General features: G+C 49.0%; 1 protein-coding gene across 1 annotated transcript; it reads right to left on the bottom strand.

Annotated features, from left to right (window-relative positions):
* Positions 1-3,123: 3,123 nt before the first annotated feature.
* Positions 3,124-15,718, bottom strand: Hsh2d (hematopoietic SH2 domain containing). The gene is made up of 6 exons (XM_032919325.1): positions 15,656-15,718; positions 11,952-12,098; positions 7,728-7,817; positions 6,725-6,890; positions 6,143-6,265; positions 3,124-4,709 (listed from the first exon to the last, which is right to left on the bottom strand). The coding sequence occupies exons 2-6, from the start codon at positions 12,074-12,076 to the stop codon at positions 4,206-4,208; spliced, it is 1,008 nt and encodes a 335-aa protein (XP_032775216.1). The 5' UTR covers positions 12,077-12,098; positions 15,656-15,718; the 3' UTR covers positions 3,124-4,205.
* Positions 15,719-21,806: the final 6,088 nt, after the last annotated feature.

Below are 21,806 nucleotides of genomic sequence, written 5' to 3'. Positions count from 1 at the left end.
TCCTTTCTAGAGGCCTGAGCATAGATTGCCTCATTTTTCACTCACACATCCATGTCTTGTGAATTCCAGGAGCCCAGGGTTGTTCCAGGGTCTTTGTTTAGGGCACCCACCTGCTGAAGCAGTTGTCCCATCACACAGCCTGGTCACCCAGAATCTTCCCAGACCACTCACCCAGTAACTGAAGGCCTCAGGAGACAGAGACAGGCAGATCATAGTGAGTTTGAGGCTAGCCTGGTCTACATGGTGAATTTCAAGAGTTCCAGGGTGATCTAGAAAGGCCCTATCCCAAACAAAACAAAAATGAATAAAAACAGGCCTAGCCTGGTGGGGAGCACACATTTAATTTTGTTACTCAAGAGGCAGAGGATATTGTGGTCTAACCAGGGATACATAATGAGACCTTGTCTCTCAATTGATGATGATGATGAACAGAAACCCCAGGACTTCCCTGGCTCTTTTTTGTGTGTTCCTCTGAGAAGGGACTGCTTGTCTTCACCACCTTCTAAGTGACGAAATGGGCTCAGAGAGGCCTATGCACATCAAAGATCACACAGTGCTTTAATCTCTGCAGAGGATTCCTACCGCCGATCCATACCCTGTGCAGGTGCCTTTGTGTTTAGGGGGAATATGCATGTGTGCCTGTGTGCTCTCATGCAGGAGGATGTCAGAGGCTATCAACATGAAGTTAGTCCCACAGTTTTCTATTATGTCATTGGTAGGGAGGAGTTACGTGCCTGCCACAGCACATGCGAAGGTCAGAGGACAGCTTATATGCGCTCTCTCCTTCCATCATGGATGCTGGGGCTCAAACTTGTTCTCAGACATAGCAGCAAGTGCCTTTACCTGAGTCATCTTTCCAGCTCAAAACTCTCCTCCCCACAGCATTTCTCTGTATAGCTCTGGCTGTCCCGGAACTCCGTCTGTAGACCGGTCTGGCCTTGACCTCTGCCTTCCAGGTGCTGGGATCAAAGGCATGCAAAGCTACCATCCGGCTCAGATAATTTTTGACATAGGTCTGGAGTCCACTAAGTAGGCTAGTGCCGAGCCTGGTATGGCCCTGGTTGGGACAGAGTGACATGGTTCCTACCCCTGGGACGGGTCCCCGGTGTGACACCTCCACAGTGTCGATGGCTGCTGCTGGTGTAAGGCTTGTTTATGTAATGATTACACATTTTCACAGTCCTCTGAGGAATGTCCTTTCCCTTAACATTAATGACTCCATGATAATTAGACAGCATGGGTCCAGAAGCTGAAGGTGTGTCTGTGTCTCAGTGAAATGGTAAATACTGGGACCTTTGGGACCTTCAGGACAGCCCTTAGTCTTATGGAAAAGAATTCCAAATACATGAGTTCGTGTGTGTGTGTGTGTGTGTGTGTGTGTGTGTGTGTATGTGTGTGACTGTGTGAGTGTATGTGAGTGTGTGTATGTGTATGACTGTGTGTGTGTTTGCATGTGAGAGTGTATGTGTATGTGTGTGACTGTGTGAGTGTGTGTGAGTGTGTGTGTATGTATACATTTTCTCAACTATGCAAAATATATGGATGCAATGTGAATTATATGAGAGGCTTCACAGATCTAAAGAAACAGAGGCAGCTGAACTATAAGCTAGCTTGTCAGAAGGTTACAAAGGCAAGCAGATTCCTGGGTTCAAGGCCAGCCTAGGATATATGGAGGTTAGGTGCAGGTGTGGTAGAAATGGTAATCGCAGGGCAGGGTCCCACTCCACTTGCTTATTGTTTATGGTAATAAAGACAGTCATCTTTTGCAACGTTAAGAAAAAAATGTATGCTTGCTGTCTCTTAAGAATTGGAGTAAATGACTGGATTGATATGAAGAATAAAAGACTGGACCTGTGTTCTACAGGAGATGACCTATCCAGAGAATATTTTAGGATAAAAAGAGAGAACTGCTTGGAGGTCAGAGACAGAGACACGCAGATGTGTGAGCACACATGCAGAAAACTCTCTCTCTCTCTCTCTCTCTCTCTCTCTCTCTCTCTCTCTCTCACACACACACACACACACACACACACACACACAAGCAGGAGATGGACAGAGAGAAAATAGGACAGCAAGCAGAGTAGACAAAGAGAATCAGAGAGAAAATAGGACATAGAGAGAAGGCCCAGGGTTCGATCCCCAGCTCCAAAAAAAAGAACAAAAAAAAAAAAAAAAAAAAAGCTGAATCAAGCAGAGCACAGGCTGTCAGCTTGAATCCACCCACAGTTGACTTCCAGTCATTCTTTTTTTTTTTTTTTTTTTTTTTTTCTTTTTTTTTTTTTTTTTTTTTTTTTTTTTTTTCCTTCGGAGCTGGGGACCGAACCCAGGGCCTTGCGTTTGCTAGGCAAGCGCTCTACCACTGAGCTAAATCCCCAACCCTGACTTCCAGTCATTCTTTTCACCGCTCCCAGACACCCCTTCTCTCTGAACCCCTCTCCAAGGCTGGTCTTGGGCAGGCTAGCAGGCCAGTGACAGACATCCTCCTGTCTCTGCCCCTCCGGCACTGGATTCCAAACTTCAACCGTAATGGTTCTGGGGATGGAATGGGTCTTCGTGCTGTGCACAACAAGCACTTTACAAGGAGCCATCTCCCTAGCCCAAAGTGGCTTCTTAGAGGGCCTTAGACATGTTGCCTGTATTCCTCAAGGCTGGTATTGATGCCCTACTGTGTGCTAAGCTTCTGGCCCAACTCTTTAACTTCTTGGGAGGGAGGGACATCTGACCAACAGTTACAGGCCTTGACTCTGGTGTTAAACAGAGCACACAGAAATTGAGAAGGCCTAAGACTCCCCCAGTGCAGGCAGACACCTCATACATTCGTAGCCTTGGCCAAGCCACCTCACCACCCGAACCTCAGCCTCTTCTTTAAAATGATGATCACCGTATGCGACAGATTTGCTCAGCACCATGGAAAGGCCACGTCCAGTTGTCCCCAGTGGCATCAGGGATTGGTGCTAGCCTTCCCCATCAAGGAATCCAAACTGCAGATTTGCACAGGACCCTCGCAGAGCCTTCCATAGGCCTTAAATGTCTACATAACTTGGACTAGTGATGCAATGCTGATGTCTTACACACTGGACCGTTTAGGGAGACAAGAGAGGAACTTCACATGCTCAGTACAGATGCATTTCACTTTTTATTTAGATGAGGTCTCCCTGTGTAGCCCTGAAACTCACTACGGAGACCAAGCTGGCCTCAAACTCACAGAGCACTTCCTGCCTCTGCCTCTGGAGTGCTGGGGTTACTGGTGTGTACCACTATGCCTGTCTCACAGTTTTTCTTCTCTCAGTCAAGCTTTCATGTAGCCCAGGCTAATCTCAAACTCCAGGTAAGCCGAGGCTGGCTTTGGGCTCTTGACCCTCTTGTCTTTGCTGCCCAAATGCTGACCCCACACCCCTGGCCACAGATGCAATCGCTTTGCATCCCCTCTCTCTCCCCCTCCTTCTCTGCGTGTCCTAGTGTGTGAGTGTGGGCGGGAGGATGTTGGATTGCCCGCATGTCTGTCCTCCACCTTGTGGAAGCAAGGTCTCTGTAAGGCAGCAGCCACCTCCCGTCTCCTTGTAGTTGCTCTGAGGACACACATGCATGCTACTGCAGCATCTTTGTGGGCTCTGGGGAATTGAACTCAGGTCCTCTCAGCCTTTTACTCACTGAGTTATCTCCCCAACCCTCAGAAGACGTAAAGCTTTCAGAAAAAAAAAAATGTCATCCCTGGAGCTGAGGACAGAACCTTGCATTTGCTAGGCAAGCGCTCTACCACTGAGCTAAATCCCCAACCCCTGGAAAAACATTTGTATTTGAATGTGGCTGAACATGAGACATGCGTCCCAAGGATACTGAGAGGTGACACACGGCACAGGCCTGGCACGTGTTGAACCTGCCACGTCTCTGCTGCCATCTTTTAAAGTTACATCGGCTTACGAGTGTGTGCTAACACACGTATGTAGAAGTCTGAGGACGTCCTCCAGAAGTTGGTCCACAGCTCTCCCCGTGGGAGTCCTGGGGATAGAACTCAGTTGTCGGGTGTGGCTGAAAGTTCTTTTACCTTCCTATGCACTGGGCCACTTCACCGGTCCCTAAAGTGGTAGCAGTAATTCCATTATTTAGGCTCCCTCAGCTGGCGCCTGCAGGGTTCAGCCCCCTAACCTCTTCAGTACAGTTCTCTGGCTGTAAGGAGATGAATACCCAAGACTCAGAAGGTCCTGTCAGTACCCAGGGGCAAAAGGTGGTGGTGGGAGATATTCCTCAGGCAACCAGCCCTGGGCTTCTGGAGAGTTGGCAGGCTCCGGGGCTGACAGGCCCCTTATCACCTTTCCGTGCCAGGCTTTGACCCCTGAGAGTGCCTCCCTCCAGCTGGTACGCTTGGAGTCCCTGAAGGTGGCTTCTCTGTCTCTCAGGGCCTCGGGCTGTGTGGGGTTTTGGAGAGAGGTAGTGGCTGCACAGGGGTCCTCGGAGTGGCTCGCACCGTCCCAGCTGAACGCTCGAGTCACAGGGCTATGATGTTGCTGGGCCACGCGCCTGGCATTCCCCAGCAGGTTCATGGCCGACAGGTTCGAAGTGAGCCGCTGTTTCACCTTCCGGCTGGTCTGAGGTAGGGACCTGAGGTTCTTCCACAGTTTCTGTCCAGACTCCTCGAAAAGAGCTTTTGTGGAGCAGGAAGCCAATGCGGACTCTCCTTCAGTTGTTGTGGATGGCTTCTCTTCAGAAGCCTGGAACAGAGACAGGGAGGCCTGAGGCCCAGCTGTCTAGCAAAGCCCCACGCTGCCTCAGAACCTGATCTCGGTACCTTCTAAGCACCACCCTTGCCCCATCTCCCATCTCTATGCGTGGCTCTCCCACCTGTCCCAAGGCTGGGATGTTTTCTCAAGAGACACAGTTGGGCTGCAGGTGTGGCTCAGTGGAATTACCCAACATGCTTGTGGGGAAGGTGTCTATTATCAGCATCTCCCCGCTCTTCTCATTTGGGGTTAGGGTAGGGTCACTGAGTACCCCCTGAGGCCTTTACCCACAATGGTCCAGATACTTACTGCCTTCTGCCACTCTGCACTGCAGACACACAGAACCCCAGGACCTTTGCACATGCCCCCTCATTCCCAGAATGCTCTTCCTGAATCTCTGTCTGGTGTGGCTTCTCATCCTTATATCCCAGCTCCCTGAAACCTTCTCCAGGATGAATCTTGTGTCCAAACACATATCCAGAACACCAGCTTGCTCCATCCTCACTACTGTCAGAACTTCTCGCCACACAGGAAGTACAGCAACTACTTCAATCTCAGGGGCATCTAAAGGCCCTGCTAGCCTCAGGGAGCCACGGCACATAGATCGCCTGCTGATTTACTCATCCAGACTGACAGTTCATTGTCAAGCTCCTTCAAGAAGCTGGCCCCTTAATCCCAACATTTGGGAGGCTGAGGCAGATTTGAAGCCAGCCTGGAGTGCATAGGGAGTTCAGGTCAGACAGGGTTACATAGTGAGACCGTGTCTCAACAGAAACAAACAAAACCATGTCAGGTCCTCTTGGAGGGGTGAAGACAGCAGTGCAGAAAAAGCCACCCGGACTGCAAAGTTGGATGGGAAAGACAGAAAGGAGATGTATACACCCAGAATAAACAAGAGCCTCTCAATTCGGAAGTTGTTCGTTGCTACAGGGTGATGGGGGGGTAGGGGGTAGGGGGAAGGGGACATAGGACAATGGAGACTCTAGATCCAGGGACTAGGGAGGGAGACACCTGAACAAGGGCGTCTAAAAGAAGAAGCCAGGCTAGTGCAAAGGCCTTGGTGAGGGACCCTGAGGAGGAAAGACCTAGAATGGAACAACACAAAAAGTTCTCAGGTTGGCTGATGAATCTGAACAGAAGAGGCAGCTACAGGCTGAGGAGCTGAACTTGCAGACCTAGTGGGTGCTTCTGTAGGGGCTGGGATAGAACCTGGAGCCTTAGGATATTCCTGACAAGGACCCCACCACTGAGCTACACACACCAGGAGACTGAAACATGGAGTCTTATCTCAAGAGTCTAGAAATCACTGGAATTAAAAAAAATTTTACCTAGCTACAGAACAGAACTCTTTCTAGAAAGGGCCTGCTCTAGCAGCATCTGTTTCTGCCTGGCCCCAGGCCAAGTTAGAGGTGTTCAGGGCATACCTCTTCAGGTGAGCCGGAAGAAGGCCTTTGAACTTCCATTCTCAGAAGTTGCCTTCCATTATCCTGAACCAGCGCATTCCAGTATAGGAAGAGATCTTCGTAGTCCACACTTGCTGGATCCTTCTGGAAAATGTGGAAGAGTCATAGAGCTCAGACCCAGCATTCAGAGGACTGTGGAGAGCACTCTGGTGTGTGTGTGGGGGGCTCCTAAACAGAGCTCTGAACTCAGGCCACGCCCACAACATCTAGGCCACGCCCACAGGTCGCAGAAGAAAGTGCCCCGCCTACAATTCTCAGACCATAGAAATAACTTCATCTACAGCAGATTTTAGGCCACACTCAGTAGCCATCAGAGAAAAGAGCCCCTCCCATGGCAGGTTTAGGCCAAATCAGTCAGAAGCTGAAAGAGTCCAGCTCACATCGGTAGGCTACGCCCACCAGCCATGGAGGAAAGCCATTCCTATCCTTAGGAGTGCAAAGCAGGGAACCTGCAGGTCCAGAAGGTCAGTGGGCAGTTGGGAGTGGCCCGGGCCTAGACCTCTGGCACTCCCTTGCCACTGGCTGGGGTCCTCTTGCTCTCACCTGCCCGCAGGCCCGGATCAGCAGCTCCCCGTGTGGCCGAATAGGGTTTTGTTGGTGGAACGTGACCAGGGCGGCCAGAGAGGCGTGGGTCACGTGGTCCCCAGCGAAGACGAAAGTCCCGTCTTCTGAAAGCTTCACCATGAAGTGACGGCAGCAGGTTTCAGCTCTGTGGAGACATTGATGGCGTTAGGATGCTGCCCTGTGCACCAGCCTCTCAGTGCAGCCACTGTGCCTCAGTTTCCCCAGTCACCACACAGGGTTTCTAAGGTCCATCGCTGAAGTTCTTGGGTGGATGAAATAAGCAGATATAAGCTAACTGTGACGGTGTCTGCCTGTCATCCCAGCGCTGGGAAGACCGAGGGCAAGAAAAGGGTGGAGACTTGGAGGCCAGCCTGAGGTACACAGAGAGACCCTGTCTCAATTAAAACATTAGGAGCAAAATGATGGTAATCCTTTCATTTTGAAGACACCATCTCATGTAGTCTAGGCTAGATTTAAACCTGCTATGTAGCCACGGATAACCTTGAATTCCAGATCCTTCTGCCTCAGCTTTCATTGTGCTGGGTGAACAGGTGTGCACCTGCACACTACATAGCAAGTTCAAGATCAGCCTGGCTTTGAGACCCTCTCACAAACAGGCAGATGGAAAGAGAGAGGAAAGAAAGGAAGGAAGGGAGAAAGGAAGGAAGGAAGGAGGGAGAGATGGAGGGAGGAAGGAAGAAAAAAAAAAGAGGGAGGAAGGCTTCACCTTGAATGTTCTAAGATGCCAAAATCAAGGATTGGGGTCCGGGATTTTGCAGCCCCGGCTTCCTGGATCCAGACTAACTTGCAGGTGACAGGTGAAGGAGGCAGGGACCACCCTCAGATCTCTGCCTGCCCCCTTCCTCAGGCAAGGTCTCAGGTCCACCCCAGTGTTCCAGCCAGGTCTGCAGATGTGGGCAGACCCCCTCAGGCATGGGAGCCCTCTCCCAGAAGCCTCAGTTTAGCCTCCCCATGGCCTTACTTGTAGGAAAGGGTGTAGCCCACATGGCTGTGGCTGACTCGGATAAGAAAGGTCCCCGGGGGTTGGGACTCCAACAGGTTCTCAGCAGCCCTAGAGAGACACAGAGGAAGACTGGCTGGATATGGAGGGAAGCAAGCATAGGCGATGTCTTAGTAACCCAGGGTTCCATTTGGCTCTGGCTACACACACAGCCCTCTGATAGTAGTGCGATTGGCAGCCTGGCTCTCTCACCTTCGTGCTCTGTGTGTTCATGTGCACCCTCTTCCCTCTGAGCCATGCACACTGCAACCATGGACTCCCATGGGCACATCTCTCATTTAAGAATGGGCTAAGTTTCCTCCCCAAAACAGTCAAATTTAGTTCCTATTTGAATGTATTCCCAGTGTATCTAAGACGAAGAAATGAAGGGCTGGCCAAGTGGCTCAGAGGGTAAAGGTCTTGGAGCCAAGCCTGTCTGCCTGAATTCAGACCCTGGCACTCACATGTAGGAGAGAACGGATTTTCACAAGTTATCTTCCAAACTGCATACACATACTAAAGAAATTTTTAAAAAATACTAAAAATGTAAATATCTTGTTACAAACCAAGAAAAAGTCTGACCCAGCTTCAACTGGTCTTGGGTAAATGGTCAGGCAGATGGTGGGTGTCTCTCAAGAGGATGGCGAATCCCTCGCTTCCCATCTTCTACCTGTGCATAACTGGGCATGCGTATGACTAGAGTCAGGGGCATTATAGTACAGACCTACGTAATCCAGGCATGTGAATCAAAACAGAACCACTCACAGGAGCCCCCCTAGCAACTAAATTCCTCCTCTTGGAGTGCACACCTTTGGTCCCAGCACTTCAGAGGTAGGTGGGTCTCTGAGTCCAAGACCAACCTGATAGACAGAGTACGTTCAAAGATAGTCAAGGATACACAGAGAGACCCTGTGTCTAAAACAAAACAAACGAACAAAAACCACACAAACAATTCCCCCAAAACAAAATGCCCACCACCACGCCTGGACTTCAGCTTTTCTTCACCTAGAACTTGCTCTGTCCCAGGCTGGTCTTGAATGCAGAGATCTCCTTGCCTTTGTCTCCTGGGATTAAAGGTGTGTACCATCACACCTGGGCCAAAGTATTTCATGGCCACTGTTCCTTTAGGTCTGGATTGAAAGCCTGTGTCTTCCATCCTCAAGATAAGGGCCACAAGTATGCCCTCCATTTCTGGATTGATTAAAAGTTCAAATGAGAACGATAACGGGGTAATAATGCCTAACATGGTGTAACTATTCTTTGTTCGACTGCAAACACGTAAGCAATAAGCTTGGCTGGGCGGGATCTTGTCCTGAGGTCACCGATTCTCAGTCTGTTTATCTCCTTGAATATGGGATTCAGCGCCATTTCACTTCCTGGTTCCCTTTGGTCTTTCAACTACACATTTTGTATTTTCCCTTTAAGAGCTCGCTAGGCTTGATCAAAACACTCTTCATGAGACTGAACCACAGGATAAAGTCTAAACTAGGCCTTTTGAGGCCTCCTTCCCTAATATAACACATCTGAATCTCTTCACCTTAGTTTCAGGCAGACTCCCTAGAAAAGGGCAAAAAGCAGCCACATTCTTCACCAAAACATTGTAAGAATCATCTCTAGGAAGCATACTAAAATTCCTCTCCTCTGAAATTTCTCCAGTCAGGCACCAATATATTCTATATTTCTTCTAGGATAGCCCATTACATCCTACTTAAAGCATTCCACTGCTTTCTAATTCCAAAGTCCCCAAATCCACATTCCTTCAAAGAAAAACATAGTCAGGCCTAACATAGCAACATCCCAGTCCCCTGTGCCAAGTTCTGTCATAGTTAGGGTTTCCACTATCATGAAGAGACACCATGAGCAAGGCAACTCTTATAAAGGGCAACATTAATCAGGGCTGGCTTACACTTTCAGAGGCTCAGTCCATTATCAATGTGGTGGTGAAAGCCAGAGTTGGGGTCAATCTAAGGTCAATGGGAAAATCTCACCACAACCCTCCTAGCACTAAGACCCTTCCCTTCCAGGAAGAGTAGAGCCAGCTTAGTTCCTGGAACAACTACAAGCCGACTATCAGACAAACCACTTGACCCATCACCCAACCGACTTCCTTTGGAAAGTCCCGAACGGTCCACTGACCACAAGTCAGTTTGAAGGTCGCTTTGCTCCACCAATAGTACCCTACCCACTTAATGTTGTTTGAATTCTGCCTTTATTGTTTGAAATCTGCCCTTATCAAAGGTATATAACTCCCTGTTAGAGTCTGCTCAGCGTCGTTTCCCTCTCAAAGTGGGGAGATCCCAATGGGCTGGAACTATAAAAACTGCTTTTGCTTTTGTTTCGATCACCACCTCTGTGAGTCTCATTCAAGGGGTCCTGGTTGAAGTCCAACCTGAACCTCACAATGGGAAGCATGGCAGCGTCCAGGCTGCCATGGCACTGGAGGAGCTGAGAGTTCCATATGTTGTTTTGAAGGCAAACAAGAGAAGACTGTTTTCCAGGAAGCTAGGAAGAAGGTCTCAGAGCCCACCCCCACAGTGACACACTTCCTTCAACAAGGCCACACCTCCTAATAGTGCCACCCCCTGGGCCAAGCATATGCAAACCACCACACAGGGGTTGGGGATTTAGCTCAGTGGTAGAGCGCTTTGCCTAGCGAGCGCAAGGCCCAAGGTCCCCAGCTCCCAAAAAAAAAAAAAAAAAAAGAACCAAAAAAGAAAAAAAAAACAAAACAAAAACAAAAAAAGCAAACCACCCACAAAACAAAAAACAAAACAAAACAAGGAAATGAAAAGAATTCTTAAACACTCTGACTCACGTGACTTATTGCCAGTCTCTTAATTTTTATCACATTTAACTTATTTATCCTGTTTGCACAGGCAGATGTGCTGATACATTCAGAAGTCAGAGACAGCCCACAGAGGTGGTTTTCTCCTTTTGCCTTGTTGTTGTCAAGTTTGGCTACAGGTGAGAGGGATGAGACAGGGTGATTCCATGGGAGGCTTCAAAATGGCAGTTAAGGGGACTAGGCCTAAGAACTGGGCAAGTCTAGGCAAGCCCAGGCAAGACAATTACTAATAGAAAAAGACTCCAGGCTTCACACCTCCATAATGGCTCTGGAATACCTAGAGATAGAGTAAGATAAAGCGTATTTATCCCTGAATTTCAATGTGCTTTAAACTGGGCCTTGTGAGCTCACTTTGGGTCTCTCTATCTTGGTAATGGGAGACACCAGCATGTTGGACTTCTGCAGAATAAAACACTCTTTACATGTACATACCGTGTGAGCCCAGGGTATCATCCTTCATGGAATCATGGAGCCTTACACAGGCACCTTTACCCCGAGCCATCTTGCTGGCCTCTCCTGTCAACCTCGAGCCTCTCTAACCACTTTTTCTTGGCTCATAACTAGATCATTTTGCAGCTTTTGCAAATCCACGTGAACCCTTATCTTCAGTCCCTTTTATAAGCCAAGAACTTGGGAACATATGACCCTGCCCTGGTTTCCAGGATTGAGAGCCTGGAGCTTGGAAACCCACACTTGCAGACTGCCTTTCTTTCGTTTTTGGGGGGAAGAGCCTCATGTAGTTTGGGTTGGCCTCACACTCACTGTGTAGCTGAGGACGATGACTTTGAACTCCTCATCCTTTGCCCTCCACCTTCTGAGTGCCGGGACGGCAGTATGGCTGGTTTATGGGGAGTAGAAACAGAGCTTGGGAGCTTGGGGCTTTGTGTAGGCCAGGCAAGCACTCTTGAGTTACAAGCACTGAATTAACTAAACTACAAGCACTTTACCAATTGAGCCCTAGCCGCAGCCTCTGAATGAAGAGAATAACGCCAAGTCTTCCTTGGTGGTTTGAAGCCTGTTCAGGGAAGGTGTCACTGGAGGCTTCCTGCTTAGACCTCCTCCCACAGCCTCTGCCTGCCTGTCCCAGGTCTGAGACCCTCGTAGGTGTAGCACAGTATCCCAGACAGAAAAGCAGGGGCTGTGGTCTGATGTACTGAGTCCAGAGCCCAGCAGTGCTATGCACCTGCTGTGTAATCTCGTTCCGTGTCTATCTCTTCCTGGTCCTCAGCTTCCAATGGCCTGGAGCTACTGAGATCGGTGTGAACAGGGGGTCTGCTGCCTGACTGGTTACTCAAATGTTCACTGTGGTGAAGGACTAAGAAGCAGGATGTGGGTAGGATGGGAGTTGTACTGTGTCTTACTCTCGGGAAATGGTGCCATGGAACCACTCGGGGATCCCGGATTGGGCCAGCAGGTCCGCCTGGGTGTGCACAAACCAGTCCAGCCGAGGGGGTAGTGGTGGAGGGAGCCTCCCAGCCTCTGCCATGGCATCCAGGGAAGGTGGTCACCTAGGGGGAGGAGGGAGAGGTGGGTGTCTCTTCACTCTACTATTACAGACCATAGTGCCTCCTGCTGGGAGCCTTCCAGGTGGTCAGAGCAAGGGCAATTCCTGTGGACACAGACTTGCTTCCTGGTGACCATTGTGCAGCAGGCAGGGCCATTGGGGCAAGAGTGTGAAGGAGGGATCAAGTGCCTTCCTCTATTGCTCTGTACCATGGGTTTTTTTTGGGAGTGTGTGTGTTTACACCTATCTATCTATCTATCTATCTATCTATCTATCTATCTATCTATCTATCATCTATCTATCTACCTACCTATGTACCCACCCATCCATGTATGTATCTATCTATCCATCTATGTATGTATGCAAGCAATATATATATATATATATATATATATATATATGTCGTGTGTGTGTGTGTGTGTGTGTGTGTGTGTGTGTGTGTGTGTGTTGGTGCCTTCAGATGCCAGAAGATGCTGGATCCCCTGGAACTACAGTTACAGATGGCTATGAGCTGGGAACTGAACTGGGATTCTCTAGAAAGAGCAGCGAGTGCCCTTAATGGCTGAGACGTCTCTTCCCAGACAGGGTCTGTTACTGAACCTGCAGCTGCTCACGTAATTCCAGGGTCCTCTTGTCTCCCAGACCCTCACCCCGTGCTGGGCGGGTGTTTGTCTTGTTCTGTTGTCTCCATGCTTACTGAAAGGCAAACTTGAGCTCAGACCCTCAAGCTCACATGGGAAGTATTTTACTGACTGAGTGGGCTTTTGGTTTGGTTTGAGACAGGGTAGCCTGAAACTCGCTATGTATCCAAGGCTGGTGGCCCAGTCCTGCCTCTGCCTCTGTAGATGACAGCTGCTTTTGTGCCCTGTCAATTCATACACATGTTGGTACTGCTGGGCTTTGGGGGCTGGTGACACAGAGCTGGAGAAGTGACATGGTCTTGAAATGCAAAATAGCATTAAGTTTTAAATGGAAGGAAAACCAGCTAAAAGATCTTCCCTATGCCTCCTCACTCACACTTCAGTCATCCTTAGACCCGAGCTTTGCAGCCCCTACCTCCAGGCCCTGGACTTTGGAGAAAGCCTTTGACACATTGATGATCCCACAGGGAGGGGTCTGTTGACAAAGGGTGACTGATGCTGACTTCACAGAGAACAAACACATGCCCTCGGGGTGTGGCCCTCAGAGGAGAGCCATTTACTGACTCCATTAATGAACATTTGATAACCAAGCTCACACTGTCCGTCCCCTAGCCTTCCCCGTCCCTCTCTCTCAGCAGGGGTTCCACAGGCGTGAACAATCTTTGTCTAGTTCTGTCTTTTCCAGGCCAGGATCTCCCCAGGATAAGGCCTGGGGTGGCAGGTATCAAAGAGTCTGGAATTAGAGGCAGATGGTCTGGGTTCAAATTCTACCCTACACAGTTGCTGTGTGATGAGGTCACAAACAAACGTAACCTCTCTGACAGAAGCCTTAACCTCTGTCATTAACTGTCATCAAGAGTCATTAAGGGGATGACTGGGACAGAGTAATGTGTGGTAGTGCACTCCTGCCATCTTAGAACTTACGGGTGGAGACAGAAGGGTCAGAAGTTTCTAGGCCAGTCTCCACAAAAAAAAAAAAAAAAAGTTGAATTTCTCCTATTACCCTTTTATTGTTTTAAAAGATTTTAATTTTTATTACATGTATGTGTGTGCCTCTCTGTGTTAGAATATGTGTTTGAGTAATAGTCATGTGTGTGTAGGAACCACCGGACGTCAGAAGAGGGCACCGATCACCAGAGATGGATTCACAGGGGCCGTGCGCTTATGCAGGCGCTGGGAACTAAGCTCAGCAACTCTGCAAGAGCAGTGTGCGCTCTTAGCTGCGGACGCTCCGGCCTCATTCTAATATTTAACATTGTTTAGTGTGTATGGGGGGTGACCATGTGTACAGACACATGTGTGTGCGTTTGTTATGTGTAGGCCTGAAGCTGACATAGGTGTCTTTTTCACTCACATATGTGTGTGCAGCTGTGTGTGTCGGCCTGCAGCTGACACCGGTGTCTTCCTCACTCATTCTCCCCCAGATGGATGGAAACAGAGTGTTTGAATGAACGAGAGCCGGCAGCCTTGTTGAGTCTGTCTAGACAACTTCCCTAGGAGGGGCTCCCTCCACCTCCCTGCACCTCCCTCCACCACCCTGCACCTCACTCCACCTCCCTGCACCTCCCTCCACCTCCCCAAACCTCCCTCCACCACCCTCCACCTCCCTACACCCCTCTCCACCTCCCACATTCTGTAATGACAGTTGCCCAACCATCCTGCCCACCAGGCTTTTGCATGGGTTCTGGGAATCTGAATTCAGGTTCTTAAGAGCCTTTGCCAAGGGGCTGGAGAGATAATGGCTCAGTGGTTAAGAGCACCAGCTGCTCTTTCAGAGGTCCTGAGTTCAATTCCCAGCAACCACATGGTGGTTCACAACCATCTGTAATGGGATCTGATGCCCTCTTCTGGTGTGTCTGAAGACAGCTACAGTGTACTTACAGATAATAAATAAATTTAAAAAAAAGATCCTCCTCTGCCAAGTACTTTATCTACTGAGCCGTCTTACTAGTCCACAACTTTCTGTTCTCTCTCTCTCTCTACTTCCTTCCTTCCTTTCTTCTTTCCTTCTTTTTTTTTTTTTTTTTTTTTTTTTTTTTTTTTTTTTTTTTTTTTGTAGAACTCTGGCCATCCTGGAACTTGCTCTATAGACCAGGCTGGCCTTGAACTCAGAGATCCCCTTGCCTCTGCCTCTGGAGTGTACCACTCCACCCCACCCAGTTTACTTTTCCTTTTTTATTTCATTATTTACCTTGTTTCACAGGCAGAGACAGACAGACAGACACTTGCTACAGTGCTCCAGTTCTGACAGTGTTCATGCAGATTGGAGTCTAGGCCTCTAGGAGGGCAACAGGCAATCCTGTCCAGGCTGTCGCCTACCAATGCATCTTCCAGAATGTATCAGCATCATGAAGCAGATACATCTGTCTCGGTAAAGTACAGCTGAACCCAGTCACAAGCTAGCACCGAAAGGTCTCAAAATGTATTCTCTGTCTCTCTCAGAACAAGTCTTTCAAGACTCAATATAAATGTCCCTTCTTCCAGTCAGCCTCACTGCCTTCCCTGCTCAAACAAAACCCTGGCTATATTATCTTCCGTCTCCCTGAGCTTCTCAGCTCAATTCCTCCCTCTGGCAGCTCCAGTAGGACCTCATGGGGCCGAGGGACTTTATCTTTCTCTGCTTTCCCCTCGTGGTTTTCTTGGGGCACTGGGTTTCTACGAATCAGGTCTCACTATGTAGCTGAAGCTAGCCTCAAACTTGTAATACAGCCTGCCTCGGCCTCCAGAGCTCTGGAATGACACGTGTGGATAGCCATGACGTAGCTTGCAATGGTTCCTTCCCTCCTCTGGTAAACCCTTCTCTCATCTCCCAGCACCACCCCACCCAGTGCTGGAGCCCAGCGGTTCTGCAGCTGGGGCATGCTGGGACGTAGGGATGCCAGGATTCTGGATGCGGGGTGCAGGAATGTAGGATGCATACCTCGGACAGGCTGAGCTGTGTTCCGAAGGGTTCTTGAGCTGCCACTGGAGTGTTAAGTTTCGGTTCAGGGTCCACTCGTCAGAAGGGGAGGGCGGGCAGCTTCAGACAGTTCCTGTTTCCTCCAGCAGGTGAACAGGGCGGGACCAGAATAACTCTCAAGGCTTCTGTCTGTGGCTGGAGCAGTTTCTGCCAACCCCTGAGACAGCTGTCACCCTTCTTCCCAATATTGATATTCTTCTAGGTTTTTTTTCCCTTGAGACAGTTTTATGCACCCCAAGCTGGGGTGCTGAAGACCTCGAACTCTTGCCTCGACCTCCTGAGTGCTGGCAGGCCTGTACCATCATGCCAAGATTATGTACTGTTGGGGATAGAACCCAGGGCGTCATGCTTGCTAAGTAAGCACTCTGACAACTGAGCTACAAGCACTTTACCTATTGAGCTACACTCTATCTACTGAGCTATAAGCACTCTACCTACTGAGCTATAAGCACTCTACCTACTGAGCTACAATCCCAGCCTCTAACAGCATCCCTGAAGTAGTCATAGGTCAGGAAACAGGCATATAGCGATCAGAGAGTGAAAGTAGGAGAAGCTGCTTTGGGGGACGCGGTTCGGGAACAGTGTGCAGACAGGGAACAGCATGTGCTAAGGCCCTGAGGTCAGAAAGAGACATGAAAGGACAGACTCGCTGCACACACAGCACCCATCATGCCTTCCTTTGCAAAGCATTTGAAATAACATCCTACAGTTGTGTTGCCCTCTAGGCCAACAGCAAAGCATGATGGCTTTGGTTTGTAGTTGGAGCACTCAGAAGCATGAGGCAGGAGGATTTGGTGTTCCAGGTTATCCTGGACTACATAGGGACATTCAAACTCAAAATCCAAACAAAACCAAAGCAAGAAAGCAAAACTGGAGTGAACCACAGAGTTCATCTATTTTATTCTGTGTTTTCCCCCCTCCCTTTCTGGTTTTTATTTTTCTAAAACAGCATCTCACAGCATCCTGGCTGGCCTGGAATCCACTCTATTGCTGAGGTCAATGCTGAAGCTCTGCTCTTTCTGCTTCTACCTCCTGGGTGCTGGGATCATATAGATGTGAGCATATTTTCTGTGGTACTGGGATGGGACCCAGGGCTTTTTATACAATGTGAGTTCCCTGCCAGCTGAGCTGCAGACCCAGTTCACACCTGACTTTTTTTCTGATTTTAAAATGAACTACAATGTGTGTGGGGTGCTCCCATGCACACCCTGGGTCTTGGGTGATGTGTCCCCGTACCTAACCAGCACAGTTGACTTGGCTGTAAGTTCCCTGCCCCAACCCCTTCTGCCTCTGCACCCAGTGGCAAAGCCACTTCCTCCTATCCTGGGTCTTGGAAATTAACTTTCTAGGATGGAGCTGGTACCTCTCTGACACCCTGCTCCTCTCCAGGGTGGTGAGTCTTTGGGCTGACAAAGGTCCAACAGAGGAGGAAACCAGCATAGGTCCTGATGACAGACCCCACTCAAGGGCCCAAGGGTTCAGCTGAGTCAGCACATCTGGGCAAGTTCTTGTGACTCTCGCCTAGGCTCAGGGTGAGATGTGCTCTCTCCTGGGTCGACTTCAGAGAACTCCCTTGAGCTCTCAAATCCTCCTCACGCTTTGTTCTCAGGGCTGGTCCTGTGGGGTTGTCCTGTGTATGTGGCTCAGTCTTAGAGAACATGAGCTGTTTGGCTTGGCTTTGTCCACCCCCTTCTGAGCAGCTTTGGGGCTGTGGTGCTCTAACATCTTCCTGTCAGTCTGTCAAAGTAGAAATCCCCACCTTCACATCTGGTTTATGTGGTTCATAAATGCACACAGTCACAGCCTCCAAAGGAAGTAAAAGGAAAAGTATCCTCTCAGGACCCCTAGGACTAAGTTCTCAGCACAAGGAGACTTATTTACTCCAGAGGGACAGAGGGCAGGGATAAGGGACAAAGACAGGAGGTAGAGGAAGAAGGGAAGAGAAACAAAGGAGAGAGGGAGTAAGGAGTATTTGTCCAGGAAGGAGAGAGGATACTGATGTGGCCCATAGGCAAATGTCAGTTCATTAAGGGAGAAACCCTGTCTTAGGATGCGGTGTTTAATTTTTTTTTTCCTTTTTTTTGGAGCTGGGGACCGAACCCAGGGCCTTGCGCGTGCTAGGCAAGCGCTCTACCACTGAGCTAAATCCCCAACCCGCGGTGTTTAATTTTAATTGGGCGTGTTAGTTAGATGAGCCAAAGGGGCTTTTGATTGCTGGACTTCAGTACTTGGTAGCATTGACCTTGGTAGCCTCAGGAGGAGGAAGTGGCCAAATAAGAGAATAGACCTTGGCAGCTAGCTTTAGGAATGGAATCTAATGGGATCTCTAGCAAGACAAAGGTATCTGGGAGAAGGGCAGTGGCCACCAAGGCAGGGGAAACAGGGATACCTGATGGAAGATAACCTGGCAGCGGGGGGTGGGGGGGAGAGACACCCTGGGGTCCCACTCCCTCCACACCAGCTTCTTCTGTTGACATCATAGGGTGACTTCAGTGGACAGCCTTTAGGGTAGGTGGCCTCAGCTGAGCTGCATCAGCTGAAGCCAGACTCCAGAGACAAGGGGGTGGAGCCCCATTTTACTCTTCTCTCTGCACAGGACACCTGCTTCCCCTCTTTTCTCTGTTCATTCGTTTGTTCATTTCACAGATGACTGGCACCAGTTCTGTGCAGTATCATACAGATGCCAAGGTTGAAGTGCAAGGAATGATGGGGTACCTCTCATCTGTTAACTTTGAGAGGCTGAGGCAGGAGGGAGGCTACATCTGGGCCAGTCTGGGCTGTACCCTATCTCGAAAGGTGTGTGGGGGTGGGGAGTGAGCAGCGGGATGGCCCAAGGGGTAAAGGCACTTACTGCCTGCCAAGCATGATTACCTGAGTTGAGTTTGATCCCCAGGAATCACAAAGTGACTCCTCACAAGCTATCCTCTGACCACTGAAAACACACACACACACACACACACACACACACACACACACACACAGAGCAAGAGAGAGCGAGAGAGCGAGAGAGCGAGAGAGAGAGAGAGAGAGAGAGAGGACAATACATTTTTTAAGCTAAAAAAAAAATAGAGAAGTTCTAATACCTCAACATTACCACACTGGGCTTGAGCTGTGAGCTCAAGAACCCTGGAGGGACAAGAATAACAGGATACCACAAACTGGACTATTACTCAACCAAGAGAATGAAGGAAGTTCTGCCCCAGGCTATAGCTTGTATAAACTAAAAACTTGCTACTGCTGGGTATAATAGCCCTCGCCGTTAACGTCAGCACGTGGGAAGTAGAGGTAGGTAATCTCAATGAGTTCAAGGACAGAGTGCTGTACATGTCAAGCACAAGCTGGGGCTACATAATGAGACCCTGTCTCAACAAAACAAACCACCAGCTGTCGCTGAGCAACACCAGCCAGCACAGAAGGGTATGTGTAATCACGATGGCACACGGCTCGGTAGGCAAAGCTACAGGCTGCCAGGAGCGACTCACCAAGGGGGACAATAGGACGTAGTGGCCTACTCATCAAGACTAGGTGATAAAACATACTGTAAACTTGATGTTGGGGAGGATAGTCTAAGTCTGTGATTGTTAAGAACCTGCCCAAGGGCTTGGGACAGTCCAGTGGTTGGGAGCACTGATTGTTCTTGCAGAGTACCAGGATTTGGTGGGACCCCACATGGTGGCTCAGTTGTAATTCTGGCTCTAAAGAACCCAAAATATCTCCTGACCTCCATGAGCCCCAGGCATGAATGTGGTACAATCACTCATGCAGGGAAAACAAACACATTAAAAAAAAATCTTAAGGGTTGGGGATTTAGCTCAGTGGTAGAGCACTCGCCTAGCAAGCGCAAGCCCCTGGGTTTGGTCCCCAGCTTCGGGAAAAAAAAAAATCTTAAAAGCCTCTTCCAAACCCATATATAGCTCACACTGGTCTCTGCTCCTGTCCTGACTTCCCCAGTACTGGGAACAGACTAAATAGGCCTCATGGTCTGCTCCTTAATGGTCTTTTTATCTTAGATATCTTTGTTATTACTCTGTTATGATGAAAAAAAAATCTCTCTGCTCAAAGGCTGAAGTAGAAACTTCTGGTTTCTTTGGAAACTCAGTTATCAAATGATGTTTTGCAGAAGCAGACACGTGAGAGGACACATGATGTCTAGAAAGAATATAAAATGACCCCCTCAGGGGGTTGGGATTTAGCTCAGTGGTAGAGCGCTTGCCCTAGCAAGCACAAGGCCCTGTTGGGTCCCAGCTCGAAAAAAAAAAAAAAAAAAAAAAAAAGACCCCTCAGATAATGAGGCGAGACTCTGGCATTGGTTCACCTTGCTCTGCCTGACTAATCCTCACTGACAGTGCTCTTGTAGTGGTTTGCTGATCTTTGCTTGTCATAACTCCGTAGACAGTAACTCGCCACAGAACTTCTTTTGATGTGCTGATGGCTTCCATGGGCTCTGGGCTGACTGGCAGAGCCTGTCTCTCCTTGGTGGTACTGCTGGTGCTGCCTGTGTGGTGATTCCTGAGTGACTGCTGGCAACGATGACTGAAATAGCCCTCAAAGAACTATTTCTAAACAGATCTGCAAACCCTGTTTCCTACTAACTTCTTCTTCCCACCACCTCTGGTAGGTAGGTGGTAGCTAGAAGAGAGGTTGAAGTGTTTTAAGAACCCTTATAAAAGTAGGTTTTGAAAAATCTAGGCCACATTTAATTTTTCGATTATTATGTGCTCAGGGAACTTCTTTCCTGGTCCAATCTACTTGGTGTTCTGTATGCTTCATGAATGTTGACAGGCATCTTTCTTCAGGTTAGCACTTTTTCTATTATTTTGTTAAAAATATTTGCTGTGCCTTTGACCTGGCTTTCCTTTTCTTCTTCTACTATTCATAGATCTGGTCTTTTCATTGTGGTGACCCAGATTTTGTGGATATTATGTGCCAGGAGTTTAATATTTTATTATTTATAACATTAAGTGTAATATTAATTTTATTTTATTTTTTGGAGCTGGGGACTAAACCCAGGGCCTTGGGCTTGCTAGGCAAGTGCTCTACCACTAAGCTAAATCCTCAACCCCGTGTAATATTAATATATATATATTTTTTTTGGTTCTTTTTTTCGGAGCTGGGGACCGAACCCAGGGCCTTGCGCTTCCTAGGCAAGCGCTCTACCACTGAGCTAAATCCCCAACCCCTGTGTAATATTAATATTAAAAAAAAGAAAAATCTAGGTCAACAAAAGAGACAAGCTATTGTTATTTTCAGCAGACCCTGGACACCAAACCTTGTCCTTGCACCCTGCGTGGTACCCGCTGGCTTCGAACCCAGATCACACTTATGCCTAGCAGGACCCAGATCTGCTGAGCTCATTCTGAGGGCCAATTAATGCTATAGGGTGGTCAGGTGTGATACAGAGGAGGCAGATTTTGTTTGAGTGTCTGGTCTGAAACACGCACGCACGCACGCACGCACGCACGCACACACCTATGCACCACATGTGTGCAGTGTCTGATGTGTCAGTCCTCCGGAGTTAAAGATGGTGGTGAGCCACTAGGTGGGTCCTGGAAATAGAGCCTGATCTCGTGCTAGAGCATCAAGTGCTCTTAACCACCAAGTCACTTCTTCAGCTCCTATAGGAAGGACCTTAGGAGTGCCACTTTGTACAAAGCACTTTGTAGCCACTGTCCACATCGTGGTTGTCTTCCCCACCCATTCCCCATCTTCCTGGCATCTTCCTCCCACCTGTGAGGCGGGAGCTGCGATCCCTTTGTGGCCCACAATGATGTGAGCCACCTGCCTGCCGTTCAGCATCAAAGGCTGAGTGGAGAGGGACTGCTGCAAGCTCAAGGTGGCCTGCACTACATGACCCTCTGTAAAGACAAACACACCCGAAAAGCAGACCCAGCTCAGGGGGACTTAAGTATTGGTAGGTCCTTTGGGGAACATGGTGGACACACTGCCCAGGCAGGAAGCAGGCAGGAAGGCGGAGAGGGGAGATGTGTGCAGTCAGTGTTTGCCAGACGTGACAGGGTTGCTAGCAGGGGTGACAAAGTCCCACCCCTAACTGGGGACATACTGGCACTGGATGGCTGCTGGCTCCTTTGTTAGAGCGTCCAGTGCTCACCTG

Source organism: Rattus rattus, chromosome 13 (genome assembly GCF_011064425.1).
Source record: "Rattus rattus isolate New Zealand chromosome 13, Rrattus_CSIRO_v1, whole genome shotgun sequence".
In the NCBI taxonomy this organism is placed as follows: Eukaryota; Metazoa; Chordata; class Mammalia; order Rodentia; family Muridae; genus Rattus; species Rattus rattus.
Note: the sequence above shows the minus strand (reverse complement) of the source record. Positions and strands in the feature narration are given on the sequence as shown.